The sequence below is a fragment of the Lingula anatina genome, chromosome 1, assembly GCF_051362555.1.
Source record: "Lingula anatina isolate TDL-2025a chromosome 1, LinAna3.0, whole genome shotgun sequence".
In the NCBI taxonomy this organism is placed as follows: domain Eukaryota; kingdom Metazoa; phylum Brachiopoda; class Lingulata; order Lingulida; family Lingulidae; genus Lingula; species Lingula anatina.
In genome coordinates this window covers 53,535,259-53,559,003 of record NC_141767.1, presented here as the reverse complement: position 1 = coordinate 53,559,003, position 23,745 = coordinate 53,535,259, and the positions used below count along the sequence as shown (strand labels likewise).

General features: G+C 34.5%; 2 protein-coding genes across 2 annotated transcripts; one reads left to right on the top strand and one right to left on the bottom strand.

Annotated features, from left to right (window-relative positions):
- The first annotated feature begins 1,474 nt into the window (after nucleotides 1-1,474).
- On the top strand, nucleotides 1,475-23,745 carry LOC112041598 (ras-related protein Rab-28). Its single transcript, XM_024075037.2, has 7 exons — nucleotides 1,475-1,504; nucleotides 1,666-1,829; nucleotides 2,342-2,438; nucleotides 2,881-2,969; nucleotides 3,393-3,522; nucleotides 9,359-9,462; nucleotides 21,578-23,745. Exons 2-7 carry the CDS (start codon nucleotides 1,755-1,757, stop codon nucleotides 21,752-21,754), a joined length of 672 nt encoding a protein of 223 aa, XP_023930805.1. The 5' UTR covers nucleotides 1,475-1,504; nucleotides 1,666-1,754; the 3' UTR covers nucleotides 21,755-23,745.
- On the bottom strand, nucleotides 10,145-20,676 carry LOC106172638 (uncharacterized). Its single transcript, XM_087000719.1, has 9 exons — nucleotides 20,318-20,676; nucleotides 19,276-20,012; nucleotides 18,741-19,073; nucleotides 15,701-16,007; nucleotides 14,697-15,427; nucleotides 13,918-14,271; nucleotides 12,431-12,704; nucleotides 11,361-12,130; nucleotides 10,145-11,093 (listed from the first exon to the last, which is right to left on the bottom strand). Exons 1-9 carry the CDS (start codon nucleotides 20,559-20,561, stop codon nucleotides 10,527-10,529), a joined length of 4,317 nt encoding a protein of 1,438 aa, XP_086856845.1. The 5' UTR covers nucleotides 20,562-20,676; the 3' UTR covers nucleotides 10,145-10,526.

The window sequence follows — 23,745 nt, the reverse complement described above, 5'->3', positions numbered from 1 at the left end:
ATTACTATATTTCAAATTTTATTTAATAAATATATTGCAATATATGTCATCACAACTTCATGGTAATTTTCAACAGTTGTTTCCAAGGATAATCTTGACATTGACAAGATGGAAGTGCCATCAGTACATAAACACCTACCACCCATAGTAGACAGTAATGATCCCTCACGTAAGCTTGATAATCACCAGCATGATAATGATAGTCACTAAATGTTAATCCCTTTCATTTATCATTTTCAAAGATTGGTAATGGCTTTCGTGGTAATGCCCAAGCAACAAAAATGTGTAAAGACAACTACGTGCTTTGGCATGCTTAGTTGTTTTAGCATGTTTTTTCAGAGCTTTTTTACCACTGCTTCCGTACCGGATCACGTCGTTGCACCATACACACCAAGCTTCTCCGGGGGGCTTTCGCTTCCGAACATAGGTAGAAAAAAAATCGTCATTATTGTCCTTTTCCTCCAGCCAACTCCAACTAAATCTATTTTTGACAGTAATGTCGATGTTTCTAATATCGTCTGTTCCCCTCTCCGCGAAATCCATTTAGTTTGGTTTAGTTCAAAATTCCGCGCACGCGGTGTCAAAACTTTCCACATGGGTGCCGACATTAAAGCCTACATTTCCAACCAATCAAGCGCCATAAATAAATCACGTGCTACGGTTGTGACTAGATATTGTGTTGAAACGCAGCTCTGTCGCAATGGTTGAAATGCGACGTTCCTCTGACGCATCGTTCGTCCAGTCCGCGACCACGTTAAAAACGAGAATTCCGGAACAAAATATAGTACCAGAAAATTTTATAACTGGACGCAAAAAACCGGAATTCCGGTAAAAACCGGAAGACTAGCATCCCTGAGTCATTTGCAGAACCTTTTTGCACATATAGGCCACTGTTTAACATCACTGGTGTAAGTCTCTGCTTACAGCAGTGTACTAATTTAAAGACCATTGTCATCTTTTCTGTAATACATATAACAATGGAATGGACGGAGATCTACACTAGAAGTTATCATAAGATGATTTTGTTTATTTTTTTGCCCAAGAAAGCAATGCTTCTTTTAAATGCTGCCCTGCCCCCAGTTTTATAAAATAAAATAATAGTAATTAATGAAAATGACGAAGCCCAATTGTGTCTGGAATAGAATTAAACAAATAAACTTATTAGTAAGTTTACATTAAAAAGTCCTCAAAGAAGTTACATTATCACCACCCTTTATGAGCCTATATGTGCCAAATCAAATTTTTTGGATGCAAAACTTAACACAAATGCGTTTGCAAAACGTATAAGATAAATGACATATTTAAGTCTCATGCTACTAAATCACAAACATTCTATTATTTTGTTAAAAGAAAAGAAAAAATTCTTCTAAAAAACTTTATTTTTTAAAAAATTGTTAACCTTAACACGATCTACAGCGCGTACTTTACCAACACGAGTTTGGCTTATCTTGTTTAAACTTCCGCCTATTGGTAAAGGCTATCCATATAAAGGTCAAGGACGAAGGTTTGTAAAGACACAAAAAGACAAAAATGTGTCTAAATTGACTCATAAATGATTCAAAATCAATTGTTAAGTGTACACATTTACTACAATACATTTTCTAGTGCACTGGATATTAAATTTTGACACAGTCCTAATAAAATGTTTATATCGCATTCTCGTAGAAACACATGACGTCACGAGAAAAACAGAACCAAATATTTGACTGCCAAAGCCGATGGTTTGCAAGTTGTAAGTGCAATACCTGTAAATAATGTCAGATTCGGAGGACGAAAGTATCGACAAGCAGTTGAAGATTGTTATAATTGGGGATGGTGCGTCAGGGAAGGTACGAAAGAACAATGTTATGTCAAAAACATTCATGAGCCGACTAACGATGTCACCAATGCAATGAATTAATGACAGTCAAGTACAATCTATCACTAGTATTCTAAACTGATCCTTATCCGTCATAACTTTGTTTTTTTATGAACATACAATGAACAACATACTATTGGATCTACGTAAAGTCTCATGGAGAGAATGAAGTGACAACGACAGTGGAGTTCTACTATGAATTAAAAAAGACAATAATGAATTGGCTCTTTTTATAATGATTAGAAGTTTATATGATACTGTGAAATTGCTACTTAATATTGTGACTAAACTAACAGAATATTTCAGAAATGTGTAAATTTGGAATTTGGTAAATGATTCTTCAAAAGTTTGGATTAAAAATAAATGTGAGGCATGATATTTACTAGCTTATACTTAATTCAGTCCATTGGTCTCACAAAATGTTCCTTGTACTTCCTGTTTAGATTTAAGTACTATACATAATATTTTTTCTTCAATTATTAGACTTCCCTAACCACAAGGTATGCACAAGAACAGTTTGGAAAACAATACAAACAGACAGTTGGGATTGATTTTTTTCTGAGAAGAATAGTTCTACCAGGTAAGCATACTAGAACTGACATTGTGAATGAGTCTGAACATGAAAAAGATTGTAGAATATTGAAATCAAAGCTCTTTTGTCACAAACTTAGAAAAAAATGTCAATCACATGAAATATTTCAATGTGCCATATTCATCAGTCTCAGAGTGACACAGATGACGTTGTGTCACTAGTCTATATAGAGGGGAACAGCTCCAATTACTGGGATACTAGACTGATAGATAAAGCCACTGTCACTTCGTTTCAATTCCACGTTAGATTCTAAGTTTGTGGCAAAAGAACTTTTGAACTCTAATATCTACCAACTGATGGAACTTAAAACTTTTTAAAAAACATTATAGAATCTTAATTTTGATCTTGGTCGTCTGTAAATTTCTGAACCCTTCCCAGTAGACTCAAAATTAATTTACCTGTAACCATGACACACAATATTATTTTCTAGGTAATGTAAATGTAGCATTGCAAGTATGGGATATTGGAGGACAAACTTTAGGAGGAGGCATGCTGGACAAATATCTATACGGAGCTCATGTAAGAATAGCTGTTTGAAAGCATACTTATGAATGTTGATAATGTTAAAAGTAGCAAGGCCTGTGCTAAAAGATATGAATTTTAGTTATTAATGTTTAAGATACCAGTGTCTATAATCTAAAAAAAATGTCAGTAAAAATGTCAAGAGATAACAATTTTTACTATCTGATATTGTTTCAAACACTATCTTCACTAGTATTTTGTTGTAGATATTGAACTTGCAGGCCATTTGAGGTGCCAATTATCCAAATTTTATATTTATTAGTGTAAGTGTAAAGGTAATTTTCCTTGCATGTTAGTTGAGAACCCCTTGTTTGCGTCATATTGAATAATGTTAAGCAAAAACTCACCAACTACACATTAATGTGTGAATATCAGGTGTCACGCTTGATAAAATCATAAGATCTTTTTTTCCATCTTCAGGGTGTATTACTAGTATATGATATAACAAATTACTCCAGTTTTGAAAATTTGGAAGACTGGCTGGTTGTTGTAAGGAGGGTATTTGAAAATGAAGGGAAAATGCCCCATAGAGCTTTAGTAGGCAACAAAGGTAAGTAGAAGGCCCATTAGTTTTCCGAATAAATAACTGAACAGCTTCAGAAGCTGTTCAGTAATTTATTTGGAAACAGAATTAGCCAGCCAGCCTTGTAGCCGTGTTTTGCACGGCCATTTTTCATGAGACACATTTAGTTTTTCAAATCACGGCCCATGATGAAGCCGTGTATTTTCAATACATTCTATATTCACGATAAATAATACACAATATTGTGTTTAAAACCCAGAAAAAGATCGTTTCCTGGGTAAACAAAAACAAAAACAATAAAAGTAGCTCATCAACGTATGCCACCCGGAGTCTCTGTTGCTACATGTGTGTTGAATAAAAGTATGTCAACTTGCCACCGATAGTACACTAAAAGTACAATGCTGCCATCAGCACAAAACGTGGTTTTCAAAGCCAATTTCAATATTTTTTTTTTTTTTTTTTTTTTTTTTTTTTTTATTGACACAATACTTCACAAATACAGCATATATGTAGTACAAAAAAGAAAACTACAGTCACTCCCACTCTCACACTTAAGAGAAAATATACTATGTTATATTAATTAAATTTTTTATGGTACGTTAAACATTCAGGTTGATAAGGAATTGATAACATTTGAAGTGTACCAGAGTGACTTATCTATTTTTATCACAATTTTTTAATTTTTATTTAAATAAAGGCTCCTGCACACACTCACACATACCCAACCTCACACACACTAGCACGCACACCCTTTTTATATACAAACAAATATATACAGATTTATATACATGTATAATTAGAAGTAAACTAATAAGTAATAAAAAGTAAAAAAGACAAACTGAAACAATAACTATATGTTTTGATTTGCTATACTCATTAAAGTAGATTTAAGTTCCGGTTTAAGTAGCAATCTAGAATTTAATTTTGTACTTTTGAAAATAAAAAATTTAGAATGAAGAATTACAAGGTTTTTAACTTTATCGCTACTTCCAAAAATGAGATCAGATGGCAGTATTTTGAAGACATTTCCTGTAATTTGACTTAACCATAGTTCAACCTCTGTCCAGAAAAGCTTCACTAATTCACAGTCCATAAATAGATGCTTTATCGTTTCAGCCTGTTTGTTACACAAACTACAAAGAGGATTCTCGATCATATGGTATTTAAACAGCAACTCTTTGGTACCCAAAATTCTGTGGATTATTCTGAAATTAAACCATTTCAATCTTATTTCTTTAACTTTAACCAGGGCATTGGTATACGTTAGTTGCCAGTCTATTTTGATACCTAACTCTTGTTCCCATTTTTCTTCACATTTTGGTCTCTGACCGAGACTTTTTATGCAAATGTCATATATGCTTCTACATCCTTTTTTATCGTTACATAATGTTTTAACTGGGTTAGAGATCTGCGGTAATGGCAACATAACGTTAGCATTCAGAAATCTAAGCACAGGGTAGGCACCAAAGGTTGCTTGCCTTAATCCATAATACAGAGTAAAAGGAATCTGAATTTCAAACTCTTCTACAAAATAGTCAAATGATAGGAATTTCCCTTCGCTGTTAAATAAATCTTGGATAATATGGAAACCTTTGTCATACAAATTCTTATAAAAAATTCTTCTGCCATCTGATAATACAGCAGGATTATACCAGATTGGAGTTCTGAGAATGACATCGAGGCTATTACTTGCCATTTTTTCTGAATATTCTGAAAAGTATATTAAGATTTCTCTCCAAAAAGAATTGCGAATTTTAGATATTTCCTTTGCATAAGTTGGTCCAAACTGAGTCAATCTCTGAACATCCGATCCAGTGGCTTCAGCAAAAAGTTTATTTGTTATTTTATCAGAGGTTATTAATCTGCGAATCCAGGAAATTTTTAGCGCCCTCACAAAGGATTCTAAATGTATCATACGGCAACCTCCCTGTTTATAGTCCTGAATAAGTGTTTTACGGGCAACTTTTTCTGTTTTACCGTGCCAAATAAATTTGAATAGCATATTTTGTAAATTTTGCAGCCACTCTTTGGTAGGGCTCGGAAGAGAGAGCAGTAGGTGTGTTATTTTTGAAATAATTAAAGACTTCACTACAGTAATCTTACCTAAAGTAGTAATATTTCTTTTTCCCCACCGATACATTTCAAATTCTATTTGCTGAAGCTTGCTGGTATAATTCAACTCATTCATTTGTTCTAAATCAGCTGTGAAAACTATACCTAATATATTAAAAGGGTTGTTAGTCCATTTAAGATTGTTATCTTTACAGATAATTTCTCTACTGTTGGCCTTTGAACCAATCCATATGGCTTTAGTCTTACTAATATTGGGCTTAAGCCCCGAGTACTTGGAAAACTGAAACAGTAAGTCGAGTGCACTCTTTAAACTTTTCTCTGAGCCATCTAAAAAAAGCACTGTGTCATCTGCGTACTGAGATAGTTTTACTTCCACCCTCCCCAAGTTTATTCCTGTTATGTTATTGTTTTGTCTTATAAGAATAGCTAGGATCTCAACACATAAATTAAAAATGTAGGGTGATACAGGGTCTCCCTGTCTGCAGCCTCTGCCAATTTTAAAGAAATTAGAGAAAATACCATTTTGTATTACACATAATTCAGGATCATTATATAGAACATTTATCCATTTTTTAAAGTCATCACCAAAATTAAAAAACGAGAGAGTTTTTTTCATAAAATCCCAAGATATGCTATCAAATGCTTTAAGGAAATCTACTGAGAGTATCATTCCTGGGATTTTTTTATCTTTTGTAATTTGCAAAACATCATAAACAATTCTAGTATTCTCACCAATGAACCGTCCTTTCAAAAATCCCGTTTGATTTTCATGTATAAGCAAATGTAAAACTTTTTTTAATCTATTTGAAATACAAGCAGAGAGGATTTTATATGAGATGTTTAAGAGAGATATCGGCCTCCAATTTTCTAAAAATTCCCGTGGTTTATCCCCTTTGGGTAAAATTGAAATAACCCCTTGTTTCTGGGTAATGGACAAGTGACCTTTAGCAAACCCCTTATTATATGATCTCACAAGAAACGTTCCTATATCATTCCAGAAAAATTTAAAAAATTCGACAGAAAAACCGTCGGGGCCAGGTGATTTGTTGTTCTTCATACTTTTTAAGGCTATTAGAGCTTCCTGATAAGTAATTGTTCCCTCTAATTGCCTAGCCGTACTGTCATCTAATATGTTTATTTTATCTTTATCGATTATATTATTCCAATCAAAAATTTCAGAGTAGTTATCTTGTTTCGAGTAAAGATGGTTATAGAAATCTCTTATTTCTTTCAAAATTTCTGCTTGATCGGTAATAATACGACCTGTCTCCCTTATGATTTTCTTTACAGTTTTATTTACAAAATTTCTTTTTTCCAGGGATAAAAAATATTTAGTTGGTTTTTCCCCTTCCTCTGACCATTTTACTTTGGTTCTTATATAGACCCCTCTAATATGTTCATGTCTCATTTCTTCTTCCTCTAGTTTCAGAGTCTGGAGCTGGTTTTCTAAATTCGATGTGGGGTTATCTGTATACATGGAATATAATTTCTTAATTTTTTCAGCCAGGGTCTTCATTCTTATATTTTTCTCCTTTTTCTTTGCTGAACTATAGGCAATGGTATAGCCTCTAACCTGTAATAATATCTGTTCAAAAAATGCTTGCTCATCCACAAGAAAGTCCAGATCATTGTCACTAATTTTACATAACTCTGCTTTGTTATATGGACTGGCACAATATTGATATTTTAGATCCTCAATTATTTTCTTTACTCCTCTTATATACTCAAAATCTTTTAGAAGGCTGTTATTCATTTTCCAGAAACCTTTCCCTTTTTTCTGCTCAGAGAGAGTAAGTTTCAGGTGTATCATTGCGTGGTCTGTTCGGTATCCATAAGTTATCTCAGTTTGATCAACAAGATTCATGAGTTCGTTAGAAATAAGGAAAAAGTCAAGCCTAGCTCTTTTTACAGGGTTATTAGAGGACCAAGTGAATTGTTTCCTCTGTTCATGTTGAGCTCTCCATGGGTCTATCAAATTGAATTTAGTTTTCAGCCGTAAGAGAGCATCTCTTGCTTGGGGATTATTAACACGTCTGTAATTATAATAATCTAAATCACTATCTTGAACTAGGTTAAAGTCCCCCATCATTATCACAAAGTGACCCTCAAAATCTTCTATGATATTTCCGAGGTGAACAAAAAATTCCGGGTCATCTTTGTTTGGTCCATATAAATTAATAAGTAAAACAGAGTAATTATTTTCAACTTCAATTTCGATAATCAAATAATTTCCATCTTTTCCGAACAACGTTCTCATTATTTTAAATTCAAAGTTATTGTTGAAAAGGATTGCCGTACCTCTTGAATTTGATTTGCCAGGGCTCAGAAGGGTTTTATATCCCCACAAGGAATGTACTTTTGATTTGTCCCTCTCTGTAAAGTGGGTATCTTGGATACAATATATTGAGTATTTCTGTTGTTTCAAATAGTTCAGGACGTCTCTTCTCTTTTGAGTACCTCCAAGACCCCTACAATTCAAACTAACGATATGCAAACTCATAGATTAAATAACATTTTTGTGAATTATAATACTTTTAAGTAATCCAGTACGCAGATGACATCCATAGATTGTGTATATCTATGGAATATATGGCTCGTTATATCGGTGTAAAATATTTTGTAGAGTAAGCAAGTCCACATCACAGTTATACATGCAGATATCATGATAATATATTCATTCATATCTGGTGTAGTGCTCCAATTATGCATCACTTCACAAACATACAACCCCATACATACATTAACCCACATGTCATTTGACCCTAAACATTGCTTGATCAGGATGCTCTCACCTATGAGGTTTGCATACATCACACATTCATACACATGACACACACTCACATAGACAAAAATTTTGTTCGTAAAACAAAAAACAAAGTAAGATAACATAAATACAATCATCCCACACATTTCGAGTATCAGTACTTGCAGCATGTTCTGAAAAGTGAGGTACCTAATGATCCCACAGAATATCAAATTGTAACATTGATAATATTTTGCATAATGTTAATTTCAATATTTTATTGTGTTTTAAGACCCAAATGAAAATGGTTTGACCTTAAAACAGTTTAGTCGACAAACTGGTGACAGAGATTACTCTAAATGGTTAAAATATGTTAAACTACGTGTATAAAATCAAAGGTAATTAAATTTGTCTAGATATTGTGTTTTTGTTATGTTTAATAGTCAAAACATAATTTTTCCAGATTGGAATATAATTTGTAATTGCCATTCCAATTATTCATTGAAATTATTAAATTTGATAAAATTTTCTGGGGGGGCACAATTATAGGGCCAAATTTTGTTAAATTTAATATCCAAATGTCACTAGAATGCACCAAATGGCTCCTAAAAATCCAAATTTTCTTGGAGGAGGACCCCCTCCCGGGCCTCTGGCTGCGTCTCGGTCCGTTGGACCTCATGGCTATTACACTCCCAGATTTTATAATTACACTTCCAGTCAGTCCATTCCTGGCTAATTCTCTGTTTGGAAAACTAATGGGGGTATCTTATGTATCATTCACACAGTCATTATAGTCACACCTCTTACGAAAACTGAGGCCTGACTTCAGCACACGTGCCGGGATGACTTTTTTAGACTTGAGTTCCAGTATTGATAGATTGACTTGCATTTTTATGCTTATGTCGTTGATTTGTCAGATTTATCAATATTGATATATTATTAATAAGTGTTGGTTGATGTAGTTTGATTTTTTGTCTGTAGCTAGAGGAATCAGTGCAGAAACTTCAATTGGTTTTTATGTTTGTTTGTTTTTTTTTTCATTTTCAGTTGACTTAGAACATATGAGAACTGTAAAATTAGACAAGCATCAAAAGTTTGCCCAAGAAAATGGAATGTCAAGTCATTTTGTGTCTGCAAAAACTGGAGATTCTGTAAGTAAAATTTAATTTTAATATTTTTGCTGTAATTTGCTTTTATTGTGTAGATTTTTCAATGATAATCTTTAATTTTCAAGAATGCCTCATTTTACATGTTATATCCTTTACGTAGAAAAAATTAAAACAGTATTTGACTAGACACTTAAACTCGAGAGAATAGAGTTTTTTCAATCAGTTTTAAAGATAATGAGAATTTGGCTGAAGAATGTATGTAATGCATTTGATTTTTTTATTCAATGAATCATTGGTTGGAAAAAAGTTTGATTTTTTGTCTATTTTCGTTGTTATGTTTGAAGGATTACTAAAGTTATACAAATTGCCTTTTAATGTACATATTTGGAATTTACCCCACACCTTTTTTCTTATCACAATTAAAGGCAGGCCCGTAGCCAGGAGGAGTCCGAGGGGTTCAAAAGAACCCCTCTTTTCAAGGCCCCCCTCCCTTTTTGCTGGGCAGAGGGTCCCCTCTGGGTAAAATTTTATCTATGTATATGAAGGTTTCATGGTAAAAGGTCCACTTTTTCAGAAAAAGAACTCCCGTTTGAAATTGCTAGCTACGGGCCTGAAAGGTATACTATATGCATTTCAGAATGTGAAAAATACATTGCAAAGCAACTTACCTTTTCCAATTCTGACCTTAGAAACAGTAAAACCCCTCAAACTAAAATACCTGATGTACTTTATGGTCATGAATATGTGTTTTAATATTTCTTTCTAAAATATCAGGAAGACGTGGCAGTCTAAATGAATCATGTTTCATTTAGAACTGAGCTTTTTAAAGTGATTTGGTTTGAAAATCCAGTATAGTAAACCTTAATGTTGAGAGATTTCTCAGCATTTCAGGTCATTTAAAATATCATTTTTCAGGTAGAAATATCAAAAAGGTAGAAATATCATAATTACAAAGGGTAAAATTGCCTTGCACAGACTCTGAAAAAATCGAAACAATGAAGGTCCTTTACACTGTTAAGATAACATTCATTGCCAAACAGATAATGTTTGCTTACAGTTCAATAGCTTACTAAAGAAACATTTGATTTGGGCACTATGACTTCTGACTATATCAACAAAGTAATAGAAAAAGAGCACATAAATTTTAACAGTATGTCCACATGATGTAGTCCATGAGTGTGTGCTTGGCTTGACATTGGGGTAGTAGAAATTGGCTGCTCAACTTCAATGGGACTGGATGTTCTAGGTAGTGGTTGATTTACTTTTGAACTACTGTCAATGTCTGGTTGAGCTGTAGTTTCTTCAGATTTTGGCAAAGGTGGCTGTTCAACTTCAATGGGACTGGATGTTCTAGGTAGTGGTTGATTTACTTCTGAACTACCGTCATTGTCTGGTTGAGCTGTAGTTTCTTCAGATTTTGGCAAAGGTGGCCAGTGCACTTCACTTGGAGTGTTTCTAAGCATGCTGGAAACACTTGCCAGAGAGCCATTATTGGCTGCAGGCTGTACATTCAGCAACTGACACATGAGTGGGTAGATATCCACTTGTTTGAATGGGTTCACAGTAATTCCTTCTTTGAAGTTGGGCCCCATGGCCATGAATATGGGTTTCATAGACATATACCTGTTGTCGTAACCATGGGTACCATTGCCTGGGAACATGAAACTCTGGTTCTGGAAAGGTCGAATGTTGTTTTAGAAATTTTGATCAGGACAGACTATAATTTTACAATAAAATGGTTCTATGGTAGTTAGATAGCCTTTGTTATTATTTAATATAAATATAAATTATACTTACAAATATGAATTATATTTATATTGTAACACAAATGTTTTACAGTAGAAAGTAAAAGAAAAATCACTGATGATACCAGACTATATTCTTTATCAGCATTGTAAATAAGAACTGAAGAGTGTTAAGGACATCATAGTTTGACCTACCCATCTGATGACCCATCCTTCATCTGCTATTGCTAGGATAGGCATAACTCTCCTATTGTTTTTATAATGAAAGATGTCTGGAATGTCTTCCTTCAAGTACACAGTCATATTAGGGTGGGCATCCTTCAGCTGATTATACAACCTCTGTTTAGCATCCTGGTCTTTTTTGTTGGGTAGAATATTACATATAGGACCATGGTCTGGCACTCTCTCAACATCAGAGACGGTGACATAGTCTGTAAGTGTTATAATCTTGTCTTGACTCATCTTAGTCATCCCATGGTCACTGGTAATTATGATATTAACCACTTCCAGTAGATTATTGGCTCTCAGTTTGTTTAGAAGATATCCTATAAGCCTGTCAACATCCTTGACTGCCTGTTCCACCTCAGCTGAGTCTGGACCATGTTGGTGACCACTAAAATCTGGTTCATGGTAGTACATGGCAACAAAATTAAAAGATGTTGGTTTGTCTTGAATTTTGTCTTCTCCTTTAAACCAGCTCACCATTTTGTTCACTCTGTCCTCATATGGGGTGTTTTGGTTGTAGTTGAACCACATGTTAGCATTTTCATTTTGAATGCTGACATCACTGCCAGGCCAGAAGTAAGTACCACTCACTTTGTGCTGCTTCTTTACTGTCAGCCATATTGGTTCTCCACCCCACCACCGCCCCTCCTTGCCTGTTCTTGCCTTGATAGAAAATACTTCATCAAATATTGGATCATACATTGTGTTGCCAATAATGCCATGACTTTCCTCATATAACCCTAAAAAATAGTTATAAACAGCATAATGGTTGGTGTCTTTGAAATAATTTATTAAGTTTTGTAAAACGTAAACGCATTATGGTTCGTATTTATTTCAGAAATTTTGCAGAAAAACGTTACATGTACAGACTAAAGTAGGTATGAAAATTCTGACCATAATGACCAATATGCAACACTTACAGACTATGTTTCAAATCTTGAATTAGATGGAAGTTTGTTTTTTTTTTATTGTAAACAAGTTTCCATACAAGAAAGAAACCTTTATAAAATTTTATATTTCAAATGTTTTTATTTTCTTACCTGTTGCTATAGTATAGTGGCTGGGAAATGTTTTAGTAATAAAAGTCCCATTGATGTAAGGAGCCTTTGCCCCACACCCTGCAATGTAGTCCAAGAAGGGCGTTTCCACTTTGTCCAGATAGTCCCAACGAAAACCATCAAAAGAGAGGAGAAGGAGTTTTTCTGTGTATTCAGCTCGTGCCAATCTCATCTCAGAATATAGAAAAATTATAAAGATGACAATATTTGCAGTTAGGTAAACATCCATAATTTCTATGTTGTTTCTCGATCTGTCTCACCCTAACAGTATAGTGGATTGAAAAAAGGCTCAGTACTAGTATTTTCAGGCTAAGTATTACCATCTGGAAGGAAGGCACTTGTGCTTACTTTGCTAAAGTGTATTCTGGCTGCAGTGCGATGCATATCAGTGTGCCTGTTAGAGGCTACAGCAGTGATAAAACCAAGACTTGAGGTCTAAGCAAAGCAATTCATACTGTCCAGGGGGCCCTGGCTGGTTTATGTTTAGCCCTGACCATGGTTGTATGAGACTGGTACTCACATCTGCCAGTAGTTTATGAGAAGATTATATGGATGACTTGGCAGCAAATACATAATACAGGAAATCTTTGCACTGTCATGTTGTCATAATGGCATATGGGATATAACAATAATAATAATAATAAAAATCTTGAGCACTAAAATGTGTACATGTTACATTTTACAGGCTCTCTACACTAGTCATAACAATTTTACAACAACTATACAAATCTATACAAATACTTACGGAATGATTACTGGGAAGCAGCACAGAATAAAACGACTATTGCTATTGATGGGTGTGTCGTTTTATACTACTTCTATCTGTTTTATCAATTAGTAGGATGGGGTGAAGTCTGGTGCCTTTTCTAAGTCCTCATTTGCTCAGTCACTGTGCTGAATCTTTTGCAGAGGGCAAACACCACTTTTGCATTGCAGACATACATTTTTTTTTTCGGAAATCTGCATCTTTATTAATGCACTGTTTTATACAAGAATTAAGATAATCATTACCTTATGACTGTTAAAAAGATTTTTGTTGACATCAAGTTACACCTTATACTGAATACATATTGGTTGCATATTTTGTTATTTAGTCAATACCTTCAGGTAATATTATGATTGTAATAAATAGATAAGATCACAATTTTGCTATTTTGTAGGTAAATCTGTTTATTGGTGATTGAAAATGCTTTTGTTACAAAGTATTCGTTATCACAGGTAGCATGCATGCAAAAGCAAATGAAAATTAAAAGATGTGTTGACAATAGCATGAAAATATTGAATCATAATTTCCTTAAAGAATGCTGCTATATTTATTTTTTACTGAAAGATAAAATGATTTTTATTCTTTATATTCTGCTAACACGATCTTTGTCTAAAGTTAAAAACTTTGTCATTTACTACTATCAAACTACTTGTAATTGATGGAAATTTCACGTAGAATAGAACTTCAAATTGGTTGCTGGTCAGGGATTATTCTTATGTTTAACCATGCTGACAAGTATTAAAGATAGAATCCACAATTCATTCCCTTGTATGCCAGCAGCTTTGCTGGTAGGACAGGTCTTCATTGTTGGTGCATTGGGGTCCACTGGTGTTGTATTCTGCAGGAAACCCTGTACAGAACTAAGGCTGCCATTATTTGGTGCAGGGGGAACTGCAAGTAGTTCACATATCAGTGGATAGATGTCGACACTGTTGAATGGCTGTGCAGTGTAGTTGTGCTTGAAGTTAGGACCTCTGGCCAAAAAGATGGGCTTCATTGACATCAGCTCATTGCTCCATCCATGTGTTGCTAGAGCATTCCAAGGACGCTTTGGATTCTGAAATTGAAGAGCAGATAAGAAGTTTGAAGAAAGATTCTTCCATAATGTAGTACTTCAGCAGATTTAAGTATTTATGTACATTTTATTCAACTTAACCAAGCCATAGAAAAGAAAATTAACTTAAATTTATATCATTACCATAACAATAAAGAAATGATGTTAAGTTGATTTTCTTTTCTATGGCTTGGTCCAAGCTGTTGACTTTTTTGTTTTTCAGGAAAAAAATCACCTTCACTATTCACTTGATATTATGTTATGGTGGCTTAAAATGTGATATTAAAAAAACATTTGGGTCTAAACATAAGGATCTTACACAAATTACAAGCCCAGACATATCTTGAGGGTCACAAGCTAGTAGGGTACAAAATAGAATAGGAAATTAAAGATTGGTTGTTTGGATCAAATCCTTAAAAAATGCTTACATAAACACACTCCCATGGTAGGTCCATGATGACAAGTATTGGCATGATGCGGCGGTGGTTCTTGTAGTGGTATGATTCGGGGATATCACGCTTTAGATATACTGTCATGTTGGGGTGAACATCTTTGAGGACATTGTACAGCTCCTGTGTCTTGCCATCCTGAGGAAGTATTGTACAGACAGGCCCTATATTGACCACATCCCTGACCAGTGTGGCATTAGCATATTGGCCAATATTGATGATCTTATCAGGATCTCTCTCCGCCATGCCATGGTCACTGGTCAGTATGACATTAACCTGGTTGGTCAGTCCATTGCTTTGTAACTGGTCCATGATATAACCAAGCAATTTATCCATATCCTTGATTATGTCCAGGAGTTTTGTGGAATTTGTTCCAGAATAATGTCCAGTGTGATCTGGTTCATTGAAGTACAAGGTCACCATGTCAATGTTTTTACAGGTCAACCAGTCCACCACAGTTGTAACCCTACTCTTAAAAGGAACTTTGGAATCATAAGCCTTGAAAAAGTTAGGTCTGAGACCTTGCACTTCTGCTTCACTCCCAGGCCAGAAGAATGTGGCACTTGTAAGATTGTTCTTCCTTGCAGTGATCCAGATGGGTTCTCCATCGTTCCACCACCTTGTCTCTTTAGATGACATGTAAAAATATTTACCGAACTCTGGGTCGTACATCTTGTTACCAACAATGCCATGGCTTTCATCATACAAACCTAAAAAAAATACAAAAAATATCATGAATAATGTATACATATTTGATAGAAGATGTTCAGTTGTATTACACTCATTGTATTCTTATACTCACTTACATAAAGAGAGAAACTGATAAATTCTTAGCCATAAATAATAGGTAGATATGAAGTTATCTATGATATTGAAAAATAACCTTTTTTTTTCAAATTAGAATTATTCAAATATAAGAAAATTTAACCAATATAGTTTGAAAAGAATTAAGTTTTATATTTGTCCATTTTGAATAGCCTTACCTGTTGCAATGCTGTAATGACTAGGAAAGGTATTAGGGACAAAGGGGACATTGATATAAGGTGCCTTGACTCCTTCTCTGGCCATCTTGTCAAAGTTTGGGGTATCCACCATGTTCAGGTAATCCCAGCGAAATCCATCCATGGAGATGAGCAGAACTTTCTTAGTGTAATCCTTTTGAAGTGCCACCAACATAGGCAAGGTAAGGAATAAAAGAGTATGGAAACTTGCTGATGCCATGGCGGGTGACCGTTTTCTAACTGGCTTGTAATTCTTGAATATAGGGACTTGCCAAAGTGTCTTTGTTATCTGATAAAAGAAGATGGAGTGCTTTGTAAATATCATTACAGAGCTTTATTACTCACTGATGTCATCAGCAATGTTTGAGAAGGTGTTTTATCTTCTCTAAGGCAGCCTTAACAAACCATAGTTTCTATGTTGTCTAGTTGTTCTATTTTATCAGTTTAAGCAAGTAGCATAATACATGTTACTTTGAGTTGAGTAAACAATTTAATTTATTTACCTAATATTTACACTGCTCACAATAGCATAGTATACCGGCAAAGGCAAAGTATACCGTCCTGTATGTCCAACAGGGGAGTGGCATTGCATTACTTGTTACATGTACAAATGAAAATTGTTAATGTATCCCACCCAAAATGAATTATTTCCAATAGCAGACACTGATCACCACATATAGTGTGATATAAAAAAAGGTGTTTACACATTTATGCCAGTAGTTTCTGTTCTGATGAGACCACCTTTCAATCATATTCTTCTGTGTGAATGGTTTTTGATTCGAGTGTATTGTTGAGATGTCGGATAATGAAGTTCCGCGACTAGTTGGCTGATTCCCTGTCCATCGTTTCCCTGTCCATAGTTTCCAGCAGTTCAAAGTTGTGTTATATGAATCTTAATTTCATACCTTAGACTGATATTAAACATTGTTAAGCGATATGTAACTTTCCCATGGTACACAATCTACCAGTAGTTAAACCCTTGTAAATAATATTTAGTCTGCCACATGTAGGTAACACGTGAATCAAATGTCTAATCTGTTTGATATGCATGTGAAGTAGATCTTCCACTTGTGACTTCACAGTGCAGATGTGATGGATGTTGTGTATAGTTGCAGTTGATTGCACATGGGTGTCATGTTTGTATTATACATCATTTGTGCTAAAAACCATACTTAGTTTATAAAAATTGTTTTGTCACAACTTTCTGCTTATGGCAAAAGTATATTCTCTTCATGATCACTTACACCTACTCTTCCAGAGCACATGATCAGGGCAATCATGAACCCTGCTAATCAAGATTTAGCACATCAAGGACTTACCAAATATTCATTTACAGTTTTAAAATATATTTGATATTGAACATGATAGTTTTCTGTGTGAAAACTTCCTTTCAATTAATCTCAGTATAAAGGTAGAGAGCAAACAAACAGAAAAAATATTTACCTTGTAGAGCCTACCTTATTCCCTCTTTATTGTCATGTAATGTTAAAACTATATCTGTGTATGGGAAAAACACAGATGTTTACTCATAAGGCTTGGTTGTACACACAAGATAATATATTTGTTGTTATGCATAAACCAGTGATTAAGTTGATATTTATCATCAGTAGGTCAGTTGCGTGTACAGGACGTGGTTAGTCTTGGTATTTTTATGTACAGAACAGATTTAAGTTATGAACATACTTTATGAACATACTTTTATTTTGTGTGGTGCTTGAGGAATCATTTGTTGAATTATGTCAATTTGTTTTTATGATGATATTAAGATTTTATGAAGTCATTGTTGGAGTGGAGGTGCCATTGTGAGAGGTCTGAACAAGTAATAAATGATATGAACGTACTTTATTTTGTGTGGTGCTTGAGGAATCATTTGTTGAATTATGTCAATTTGTTTTTATGATGATATTAAGATTTTGTGAAGTCATTGTTGGAGTGGAGGTGCCATTGTGAGAGGTCTGAACAAATAATAAATGATATGAACGTACTTTATTTTGTGTGGTGCTTGAGGAATCATTTGTTGAATTATGTCAATTTGATTTTATGATGATATTAAGATTTTGTGAAGTCATTGTTGGAGTGGAGGTGCTATTGTGAGAGGTCGGAACAAATAATAAATGATACTGAATAAAAAATAAATGGCAGATGATTGGTACAAATACAGTGATAATCTTGATATCTATCAAGTTACTGTACCATCACAGTGACTGTAGTTAATGGAATACGACATGTGTAAATTTTCCAAATTCAAATTATATCTATGTCTTCATGTCCTGCAAAGCTACCAATCTTTCCCAATTCAGAGCTTAGAAACTTTAAAATCTCTCAGGTAAAAGTAACCTGACATCAACATTTTGCTTGAAATGTACAGGAAGACTGTCATTTAGAACTAACCCATTAAATTAAAAATGGAATAAAACATCTAACCCATGTGAAAGGATGGGCCAGGCAATGTTTTGTGAGTGGGAGAGCCTCCCTCCAAAAAAAAAATTAATTTTGGCAGGTTAAACAAATAAAGAGTACCTTTAATCAGTATTTAAGTGCAAAAAAGTGCTTAATTTAGCTTCATGTTAGCAGGGCTTAACATAGATATTATACACAAAATAGAGGATTGAATTACTAAGTAATTTTTCATTTAATTTAAATTTATTTTGCCACAGTGAAAAAAAAAAACTACAATTGAAAAGCAGTTGACTAGATATAAGAAGACATTAATATAAATAGAGGGTAATTCTACTCAGTAATTGAGGCCAACTGAGTTATGAAATTAATTCTTGGTGCACACAGTAGACAACTATGGCATGTATTAGCCAGAGGCATATCAGTGAATATCTATTTAAAAACTTATCAGTTATCCTGGAGGAGAGCCAGGTAATACTATGTTATACAGCATATGGAAATATTAAGTCATAGTGCTCAGGTTTAAAATGTTCAGTTTTAAAAATGACCTTTTGAATTGAGAAGTTATATTGATTAAAATTTTAGTTAGAAAAGTAGAAAATATTTCAATTTGCAAAATTGATCAAGTGATAGAGATAAAAAGAAGCAAAAATAAAGTCAACAATCCATTCCCTTGTATGCCATCTGCTTTGCTGGTAGGGCAAGTATTCATTGTTGGTGCATTGGGGTCCACTGGTGTTGTATTCTGCAGGAAACCCTGCACAGAACTCAGGCTGCCATTATTTGGTGCAGGGGGAACTGCAAGTAGTTCACACATCAGTGGATAGATGTCGACACTGTCAAATGGCTGTGCAGTGTAGTTGTGCTTGAAGTTAGGACCTCTGGCCAAAAAGATGGGCTTCATTGACATCAGCTCGTTACTGTAACCATGAGTGCCTTTACCATACAGAGTTGTGTTCTAGAATGAAATAGGAAAATATAACTTATCTCTTTATTCAGTGACAGACATATTATTAGTTGGAATTTTTTAAGCCATGTAAAATTGATCTCTGTTATTTTATTATTTTATGTTGATGTAATAATAAAGTTTTTTTAGAAGAAATAATCAGATATTTGAAAGGAACCACATACTTGTGCACAGCATTAACAAACAAGCTTACATAAGTACACAACCATCCCTCATCCATTACAGCTAATATGGGCATGATACGGCGGTTGTTTTTGTAGTGGTACTTCTCAGGAATGTCTTCCTTTAAGTACACAGTCATATTGGGATGCTTGGCATGGAGTGCATCATAAACCTCTTGCACTTTGCCATCATGAGGAAGGATTTGACATAAAGCTCCAGTGGTAACAACAAACTTTATTGCTGAAGGATTGGTGATCAAATTTTCAATGGATACAGTCCTAGTTGATGGGTCAATCTCAGCCATGCCATGGTCACTTGCCATTATTATATTGAGTTGATTTGCTAGTCCTGCTTTATACACTTCAGAAAGTATGTAGCCAAGAAGTGTGTCCATTTCTTTTATTTTCTGCTGCATCTCTGGTGACTTGGGCCCTAACTGGTGACCAAGGCTATCCGGTTCTTCAAAATACAGGGTTGCAAAGTGAATGCTATCACACAGGAACCATTTGATAACTGTGTCAACTCTTTCCTTGAATGGAACGTCCTCATTGTAAGGTTTGACTATGTTTGCCTTCAGACCTTGGATCCTGGTCTCAGTGCCAGGCCAGAAGTAGGTGGCACTTCTCAGGTTGTTCTTCCTAGCTGTTATCCATATGGGCTCTCCACCATCCCACCATTTGGTTGTCTTAGTTGCTGGGGAAAACCACTCGTCAAACTGGGGATCATACATTCTGTTGCCAACAATGCCATGGCTCTCTTCATACAGACCTGAATAAGGCAGTATTTTTGGAACTTAGGCCCTGTGCTTAAAATGGCATTTATTTATGAAGTCGGTTTTTGTGCCGTATCTCAATGTTGATGTAACATCTGGATTGAACTGGCATATCACATTGAGTTTTTAAGATTACCTATGAAGGCATAGTTTGAATTCGGATAGGTATAGCTATTGGAAAGGGGTGATCACAAAATAAAAAGATATTGTAGAGCTTTTGTGGGATATATATGCACCAAAGACACTCTGCTTATTGTAAAAAATGAATTTTTGCGCTATAAATGCTGACAGATCACCTTACCTGTGGCCATAGTATAGTGGGAAGGAAAAGTCTTGGTGGTGAAGGGGTTGTTCATGTAAGGTGCCTTGACTCCTTCTCTGGCCATCTTGTCAAAGTTTGGGGTGTCCACCATGTTCAGGTAATCCCAGCGAAATCCATCCATGGAGATGATAAGGACTTTCTTGGTATACTGAGCACTGTGGCCATATGTGGCCAGCAGTATACACAGGAGAGCTTTGCACAGGTGCCAGGTGGATGGTGACATGCTGGACGTACTCCCTCTCTATTCTGTGTGACCCCAGTTCTGGAAGCAGAAGTTTTGGTGTTATAATGACACGTGTTGCCTTAAGATTAGATTAGCTAGCTTAAATAGCAGAGAGATTGTGAATTTTAAATTGTGGCCACAAAAAAGAAAATATAAGAGAAAATAAAAGTACGTAGCTATGTAGTAAATATGCTGAAACCTGGGCCCTTTTTTGTTTGCATCAGTGGCATGTAATACAATAGGTAATTTTTTCATAGTTTTTTCTATTGTTCTATTATCCTGATGTTTATGTTGAAGAATACTTGAACCGTTAGCCCACCATTTACATAAAAGCTACCCCACCTTAGATTATCTGATAATAAGTATTAATACTTCAAATAAAATAAAGCTTCAGTCTTCAAAATGTCTTATCAAAATGTCTGTGTTTGATTAAATAGTTATGTTTGCTGGTTGTCTGGAAGGCCTATTTAGATTAGTTGGTTATCATCATTGAACAGTCAGCTTTGACACATGTGAGGATATATTATCCCATTGTTTAGACCTAGATGTTGACAGATAAAATTAAGTCAGCTCTTGATGATGTGGCAATATTGACTATATTAGCTTCATATAAGGTTGCAGGGATTGTGAGACAAGCAAGGTTGTTGTCAAAAAAGCCCAGTCTTCAATTTGAACCATATTGGAATAGTAAAATCATGTGTCTCAAATCATTAAAATATTTTAGCAGTGCATCCTAACAATATAAGATAAGCTGGGAATGTAACAAAGAAAACATCTGAGAATTTTTGTTTTTATTTAATACATGATCCTGAATGTTGTGATTGACTTTTATTCCATATGTGTGGCTAACTGGTGTGTGTGTGTGTGTGTGTGTGTGTGTGTGTGTGTGTGTGTGTGTCCACAACCTGGCCAGGCTATACTCAACCTAATGATCTGTAAATAGAAATTGCAAGTATGATTGAAGTATGATGGTGTTGCTTTCATTATATATAATATTATACGTTGACATATTTCAGGTAAACCTGTGTTTCCAGAAGATAGCAGCAGAGATACTAGGAATCACGTTAACCAAACCAGAGCTAGAGCAGCACCAGAGAGTGGTTAAAGCAGACATTATTAACTATCAGGCAAAAGAACAAACTTCAAAACAACCCCCTCCTCAGCCCAAAAGTTCTCTGTGTGCAATACAGTGATGATGGTTTATCTACAAAAGAAACCATTTATTAGAACATCCACAATTCTACCAAAAGCTTACCTATATTCAGTACAGAGATGATTGTTCATTTTCAAAGGCAGCCATATGTAAACTGTACAACTATTCCAGCCAAAGGTCCACAATCAATATAATGAAGAGGATTTTGTAAGGAAACCATTAAGTTGCAGAACATGGAATGGTTAACCCTTACCATCATCAACAGACAGCCCAAACTCTAGTCCAATGCACAAGCTGTTTGAGTTTTGCACGTGTAAGCAGTGCTGATGTCCACTGTTGTAGTTCACCAACTTGTGATCTAATTTTTTTTCTGTTGTTGTGACCCAACTACATGTATTTTATTCTATAATTGAGTTAGAAATACAGGTTTTGTACATTATTGAAAAATTGGGAAAAAAACAGCACCCAGAGGGTTAATGGCTGAAGCACTTGGGTGAGCTTAAAGCAAAAGATCAGAAAGGCACATGTTTTAGAAGTGTAACTGTTGGTTCATGATCAAAGAATCGTAATTACAGAAATGTTGAAAAAAAGAGAGTTAGCCAGGCTCTATGTTTGATTTTTGAAGACGTAAATAAAAAGGGTTTGTTACTTCTGCCATGAAGGAAGTTACCTTTTTATCAGCTGGGTTTGTTTGTATATCAGTTTTTCTCAAATTTTGGTGAAATTCTTAGGGTAAACATTTATTTAGGAGGGGAAGTAATGATAACTGCATCCAGGCCTCCCAGTGTTTTAAAAAGATTTTTATTGTCTTTTTGTCATGGCAGAGTTACGTGCTCTTAGAGTGCTCCCTCATTCTTATATCTTCAGAAAAACAGTGGCTGATTTAACTGACTTTAGTTAGCATAATGCATTTTGCATTTGCTAGAGGCATGTAAAACATGTTTTGAAACAAGTGTGACTTGACCATAGAATAATACTAATTTATAGATAGATGGATGTGAAAGATCCATTTTTTATCAAGTTAAATTGTATAGGTGTCGTTTGTTTTATTTTTATCTATTTTCTATGAAGATGTCCTCACATAAGTATAATTTAACTGCAACTTAATTTCATGTCACTTACCTGGCCTTTCTTTCATCGGCATTTATTTTAAAATAGTTTTTAACTGCTCATATTAAAACTACTGTAGATTTTTTTTTTATTATTTCAGGTTTTACAGGACTTTACATACTTGTGTATCTGTCTATGAATATGAAAAAAAAAATCACTACTATTTTGATAAGTGGAAAATGTTTTAGAAATTTGTTTAATATCCTTTGTATATTATGTAGTTATATGTATATTTTTTTTGCCATTTGCCAATTCGTATTGATCAAGTCTTGTAGGCCATGTTCAGAAGCTGTATCTATGAGCATGTATGGATTCGTGCATGCATGTGCATGTGTACCAACTGGTTACTCTCCCACATGCACTTTTTATTTACAGGTTTTGAAACTTGAACATAGTTGCAAAGATACTCATTATAATTGTCTCATTCTGTGAAGTTCATTTAGTTCATGAAAAATATCTAATGTAATCCAATTAAAAGATATTGAACATGACATTTCAAAAGCTGGTGATCTATGAGTAGTTAGGATAAGGTTAAGATATCTTCTTTTAGTAGTTATCAATGAAATTTAAAGAAATTAAAGATCCTCTCTAGGTTGGCTGTCCCCTTTTGGCCTTGGAAGAAGTTGAGACTCGATATGAACACAAATTTCATTTTATTTATTTATATATGATTAATTTGAAATGTGTAAATGGATTTTAATTATCTTTCATCATAAACAGCATATTTCAAGTTTGCTAATCATACCACATTCCATGTGCAAGATGTGTCTGTCGAGGCAAAACACAATCATCATATTGTGTTAGTTGAGATTCATCATGTGTGTATATTGTATTTTGCATTTTGACATTTGTACAAATATTCATTACATCCTGCCTGCATTTTTTAATAATGCAAATCAATAAAATGTGTGTGTATAAACA

Coding starts and splice junctions, on each gene's coding strand:
- LOC112041598 (XM_024075037.2), top strand. CDS start 1,755: ATGTCAGATTCGGAGGACGAAAGTATCGACAAGCAGTTGAAGATTGTT. Junction 1,830..2,341: donor GGGATGGTGCGTCAGGGAAG/GTACGAAAGAAC, acceptor TTCAATTATTAG/ACTTCCCTAACCACAAGGTA. Junction 2,439..2,880: donor GAGAAGAATAGTTCTACCAG/GTAAGCATACTA, acceptor ATTATTTTCTAG/GTAATGTAAATGTAGCATTG.
- LOC106172638 (XM_087000719.1), bottom strand. CDS start 20,561: ATGTCACCATCCACCTGGCACCTGTGCAAAGCTCTCCTGTGTATACTG. Junction 20,013..20,317: donor CCACTATACTATGGCCACAG/GTAAGGTGATCT, acceptor TGCCTTATTCAG/GTCTGTATGAAGAGAGCCAT. Junction 12,131..12,430: donor CCACTATACTATAGCAACAG/GTAAGAAAATAA, acceptor ACTATTTTTTAG/GGTTATATGAGGAAAGTCAT.